This window comes from Atta colombica, unplaced genomic scaffold (genome assembly GCF_001594045.1).
Source record: "Atta colombica isolate Treedump-2 unplaced genomic scaffold, Acol1.0 scaffold140, whole genome shotgun sequence".
Classification (NCBI taxonomy): domain Eukaryota; kingdom Metazoa; phylum Arthropoda; class Insecta; order Hymenoptera; family Formicidae; genus Atta; species Atta colombica.
The window spans coordinates 49,429-54,670 of record NW_017259229.1 but is presented as its reverse complement, the minus strand read 5'-3'; the positions used below and the strand labels follow the sequence as shown (position 1 = coordinate 54,670).

At 27.0% G+C, this 5,242-nt stretch overlaps 2 protein-coding genes across 3 annotated transcripts in view; one reads left to right on the top strand and one right to left on the bottom strand.

Annotated features, from left to right (window-relative positions):
• Positions 1-262: 262 nt before the first annotated feature.
• LOC108684807 (dynein light chain Tctex-type 1) lies at positions 263-1,687 on the top strand. Of its 2 annotated transcripts, none has more exons than XM_018189301.1 (4): positions 263-396; positions 507-627; positions 981-1,146; positions 1,277-1,687. In XM_018189301.1, exons 2-4 carry the CDS (start codon positions 604-606, stop codon positions 1,423-1,425), a joined length of 339 nt encoding a protein of 112 aa, XP_018044790.1. In that variant the 5' UTR covers positions 263-396; positions 507-603; the 3' UTR covers positions 1,426-1,687. The 2 variants fall into 2 exon arrangements, with proteins under 2 accessions (XP_018044790.1, XP_018044791.1); XM_018189302.1 differs by having other exon boundaries at positions 274-396; positions 592-627.
• Positions 1,688-2,182: 495 nt separating this feature from the next.
• The window catches only part of LOC108684795, a 15,770-nt gene continuing 12,710 nt past the window's right edge, over positions 2,183-5,242 (bottom strand). The window contains 7 exon segments of the mRNA XM_018189280.1: positions 2,183-2,432; positions 2,593-3,227; positions 3,358-3,475; positions 3,567-3,725; positions 3,901-4,058; positions 4,356-4,827; positions 4,979-5,172. Of these exon segments, the coding sequence (XP_018044769.1) occupies positions 2,286-2,432; positions 2,593-3,227; positions 3,358-3,475; positions 3,567-3,725; positions 3,901-4,058; positions 4,356-4,827; positions 4,979-5,172 (1,883 nt within the window). The 3' untranslated portion in view covers positions 2,183-2,285.

Genomic DNA, 5,242 nt, shown 5'->3' with positions numbered 1-5,242 from the left:
ATATATATATATATATCTAGACATATTTTTATTATATATAACAAAATGATATTTTTTTGAATATGACTTTATCAAACGACGCAGTAGCGTCTCGACAATAGTAAAATGGAAAAGCAAGGCATGGTCTCTCAGGTTTCTCTCGTATCACTTCTACTTATTGCACTGTGTGCACCAGTTCAGAGAGTGCAGCAAAAAACAGACCTAACGACGAATAAAAGAACAGACTTAACCGGCGATGGTGGCGATGTGACGATTCAGAATCGTTGACTATTGCTGTGTACTGCTGTTATATTTACAGACGGATGTTACAGCGATATTTTAGAAGATAATTTCAATAAAACAAATGTGACGAGTGTAACGATCAGCTCTTGTTAGTGCAATATTTTTGCTGTCAAGGTGAAAAATAATAGCAGTTTTAGACTTGGAAAATTAGAATAATCACATATAGACTTTTCTAATTTTCACGTTATTGCGACAAATTATTTTGCCGTATTTCCATCTTTCAGTGCTAAACCTAACAATCATCCATAATTAAATGAATAATAAGCTTTGAATTATTACGAAAATTGTTTTTGGTCCGAAATAATCTAGTGTTTGTTCGAGATGGAGCAAGATGCGCAAGAAGAGGTTAGTTATGTACATTTCTTTATAATTTTAATTAAACGAAAAATCTTAAATTTTGAATTAAATAACAAAGTTTTAATGCTTGATGCAGAAATTAAAATTAAATAAATCAGTGATTTTTTTCTTTATTGTTTTATGGTAATTTTAAAGCATGTATACAATGTATAGGCTGCTCCTAATTAATTGTGATAAACTTAGGAGTGAATCTTTTCTCATTAAAGATTTGATTCTGAAACCATTCATCCAGATGTATTTCACTAAATTATTAGATATTAAAGTATTAATAAAATACTTGAATAAATTAATACATTTTTACTGCTTTATGTAAGATTCATGTTTTTTTGTTATGATTCTAGTTGCAATTTGTAGTAGATGACGTGAGTACCATTATCAAGGAAGCAATTGAAGTGTCAATAGGTGGCAATACTTATCAGCATAATAAAGTTAATCAATGGACTTCGAACGTGGTAGAGGCTTGCTTGGGCAATCTTACAAAATTACAGAAAGCCTATAAATATATCGGTAAGACTAAATTTTTATCTCAAGAAAGAGACTATATTAACATTGTCCTTTACATATGTTTTAAAATATTTTTTTTTACATCTCTTTGATATTGAAGTATATAATTTGATATTGAAGTATATAATTGCAGTGACTTGCACAATTATGCAGAAAAACGGAGCTGGACTTCATACTGCAAGTTCATGTTACTGGGATAATGCTACTGATGGCAGTTGCACAGTACGCTGGGAAAATAAAACTATGTATTGTATTGTATCTGTTTTTGGATTGGCTCTATAAATTTATGTCTGTGTAACAAATTTTGCGTTTGAAAAGAATTCAATATTTTGGCAATTATGAGGTATTGAGTAAATGCCATACTTTCGAAGATAAAACATTTTGTTCTTTCGATAAAACTTAATATTTTTGCAGAAATTGCAGAAATTAGGGAAATAGCAGAATATGACTATGCTTAAAAGTTACACAACGCAATGCTTAATATATGTAATATACTAAAATTGGACATGTATACACAAAATAGATTATGCTGAGATATATTTAACTTTCTTATATTTATTTTAACGAAGAATGATATTTATCTACAATTGTAACTTCTATAAAAAAATAAATGCAAGATTTATAATTCTTATATTATTGCACAATATAATTGTGCATGTTAGATGAAACAAGATATATTTAGATTCAGCAAATAATCCAAAATATATACAAAATGTTTCAAGGGACTTGTATAATAAACTTATAAAAAATACTTTTTTCTTATGTTATTTATTTTATGACAGAATAACATAAAACATATATTTTTAACTACTTAAATGATTATTAAAGAATGAATTTAAACAAGTTTATATATGTATAAGTTCTTAATTTATTGAATAATAATGAAGTAATTTTTTGATTATTATATTTATTCAATTATATTAAACATTTTGTATAATATTAGACTATTTGCCTTTGTGTAAATATAAATAAGTAATTAAATAGAATTAACGAATTATTAAATTAGATATTATTGGCATTGATTATGTCAGAATGGCGATAATAGAAGCATTGATTTTGTCGGCAAAATAAATAAAAATAAATTATTTAAGAAACGTTTTTTTTATACATAGAAAACGATTAAACATTAAGTTCATCACAGTTTACAGTTCTGTGGTCTGAGGTAGACTCTCATCATCGTCGCTTAGAATAATGTTATCATTTAAAAGAATTAAATTGTAATTTAATTTACTTCCAAATTCATCATCAATGTACATATCTTCGGTCGTATATTGGTTGCCTTGTATGTTCTGTAATAAAAATCAAGTAAACAATTAGTATACAAACATTTACTTGTTTACAAAAGTTAAAAATAGAATTTATAACAAATTTCAAATTATTATAATTTCAATTTAATCACAATTATTATGATTTGTGTATAAAATTTAAAATTGTTTCTTGTCTACTTACTTTTTTATTTAAAACAGTCCTTGGGGATGCATGTATCGTCAAATTATTCAGTTTTGCGGGTAGAGAACGCCTTCTTGGTGAATCTTTCAGTATAACACTACTCATAGGACGTATGTTAACATATTCTCTTTCTATTCTAATTTTTTGCGGGGTTGAGGTATTCCTGTTTGCAAATGTTATCTTACTTTGATCAGTTTTTTTCGTGAATTGTTGATTCTGTGATGTTTCAGATTCAATTGACGTTTTTGTAGTCGTAGAATTGAGCGTTTGACTATCTATGAAAGCTTGATTAAAGATTTGTTCGTGTTCTCCAGCAGCTTCGTTAACAGTTTTTATATTTTTAACTTCATCCATTGAAAGATCTAGAAAATTGTTGCTAGCTGTCGATTTTTCGATAACTTTGATCTCGTGATTGTCATTATATCTCGTTCCATAAAAGTTTTCAAATACAGTTTTGCATTCTTGTATATTACTTAGGTTTACTTTAGAAGGTGTTGTTGAACTTAATATTTCCGTGGCACGATCGAGAGCATTCTTTAAGTTTTGTATGGATTGATTTGAAGTGATTGAAATGTTTGCGGAAATGCTATCACTCATGTTTTTTAATGACTTTTTGTTATCTTCAGTACAATTACCTTTGATGATAATAAATAATTTATTTAGGAATGGAAAATTATATAAAATATATAAATAAAATTAATTTTATATTAATATTTAATATCACAAATTTTGAAAAATAAATTTTCTTAATTTTTCTTGATTTACCTTTCTCAATTATATATGTAGTATCAGCATTTTTTACATGTGGTGTGGAATATTGTACTTTATCATCATCAGTAATAGAGGTGTTGCAACAAATTGTTTGTTGCGATAGTAAGGAATCCTAGAAGTATAAAATAATAAAATAAATATACTTAAGAGTTTTGAAATAATATATAACTAATATAATATTAAAAATAATATTATGTACATACTTCACTGTATTCTTTACTGTTGCGTCCCATTCGTGATAAGCAAATTTCTTTTTCTTTTCTCCATAATGTTGACTCATAAAAACTTTTAGCATTAGAATGCAAAACTTGAGGTTGCATTATTGCATATTTAATACTGGAAGGCATACCCGTGTAAGGTGCCTGTAGGAGGAAAATAATTTATATGAATAAACTAATAAATATTACTATGTATATGTTTATATTCTGCGTATACATATTTCATATTTGTATATTACAATTAATATAAAAATATACTGTATATTTTAGACAAATATTGATTTATGCATCACTAATAAATTTTAATCGAAATAAGTACCTTTCGCCGTGGTGTACATAATTTTGAAATAGCTCCATTATATTCACTAGGAGACTTATTGCATTTAGGTTCTATAGCAGTTGTATGATTAGCTGGTTTACATGGTACATAATCAGGACTTTTTTCTTGTGACAATAATGAGCTTGTAGCTTTCGGATCTATACAAAATTATAAGAATAATTAAAATGCTACAAGATTTTGAAGTATAGAAAATAAAAAGAAATCTAAATTATATCCATTTGATATATTCTTCTCGATTGTCTCAATACAATTATTAACAATTTTGACATTTTTATTTCAATTTCATTAATATATAACGTCGCATTAAGTTAATTAAATTTGTAAAATAACTGTTTGCAACAGAGATATAGTATAACTATAAATGTAAATATGTTAAACACAAAAATATTAGTAAATATAAATATATTCAAAATTTATATATTAATTTTACTTACATGAGGTTGAATAAGAAAAGGTGGAGTCGCTTCCAAAGAAAAAGTCTTCTCTTCTACTGGCTATTAATTTTTTTAATCGTTTTATATTAGCACGTGCATCATTCCTTTCATCAAGATCTTGTACTATATTTGAAATTTCTGCACAACGAGTGCAAGGAGTGGTAGTCTCTATCTTAATCATGGGACTTACGACACTATCATTGATTACAGTCATTTTTTTCACATTATTTTTAGAATCCAAGTCTTCATTGCATTGCTCTTTCTTAGATTTGAGAAGTTGATTGGATATAGATTTTTTCTCTCCCATAGACTGACATGATTGTCCAGTAAATGGTTTTTTGGTCAACATCTTATTTTGCACGAGAGACATAGAAGAAGTCTTTTGATACAGTGTATCATTATATAAAAGATCATTATTATTTCTATTTTCATTTATAAACGTGTCATTCTTCTCTTCTTCTTCATATATCATCTTAAAAAAAAAATATATATAAGTAAAATTGTAATGCATTCTAGTGAACAAAGAACTTACTATACAAAAAATCAATAAATCGACAAAAGCTATGCAAATTCTAAAAATTATATTGCTAAATAATTGTATATTATATCAATTGTAAATTTACTAGCAGCCTATGAAGTTTTTTTCCTATTCTGTCCATGTCTAACATTATCATTGTCTCATCAGGATGCAATCCAGCCTCTAGTAAGCTACGGAGGATCGATGGGACATTCTGTAAGTTTATAACAATATCTCGTTTTCGCACCATGTGCTGTCGTTCTACATTTGATTGATCATATCCACTCCACGGTACATTTCCTATGGAATGTTTATATAATAATCATTATTAAATTACTATCAATTATTTAGTTCCTTTTGATGCAATTTT

Coding starts and splice junctions, on each gene's coding strand:
- LOC108684807 (XM_018189301.1), top strand. CDS start 604: ATGGAGCAAGATGCGCAAGAAGAG. Junction 628..980: donor AGCAAGATGCGCAAGAAGAG/GTTAGTTATGTA, acceptor TTATGATTCTAG/TTGCAATTTGTAGTAGATGA. Junction 1,147..1,276: donor GAAAGCCTATAAATATATCG/GTAAGACTAAAT, acceptor ATATAATTGCAG/TGACTTGCACAATTATGCAG.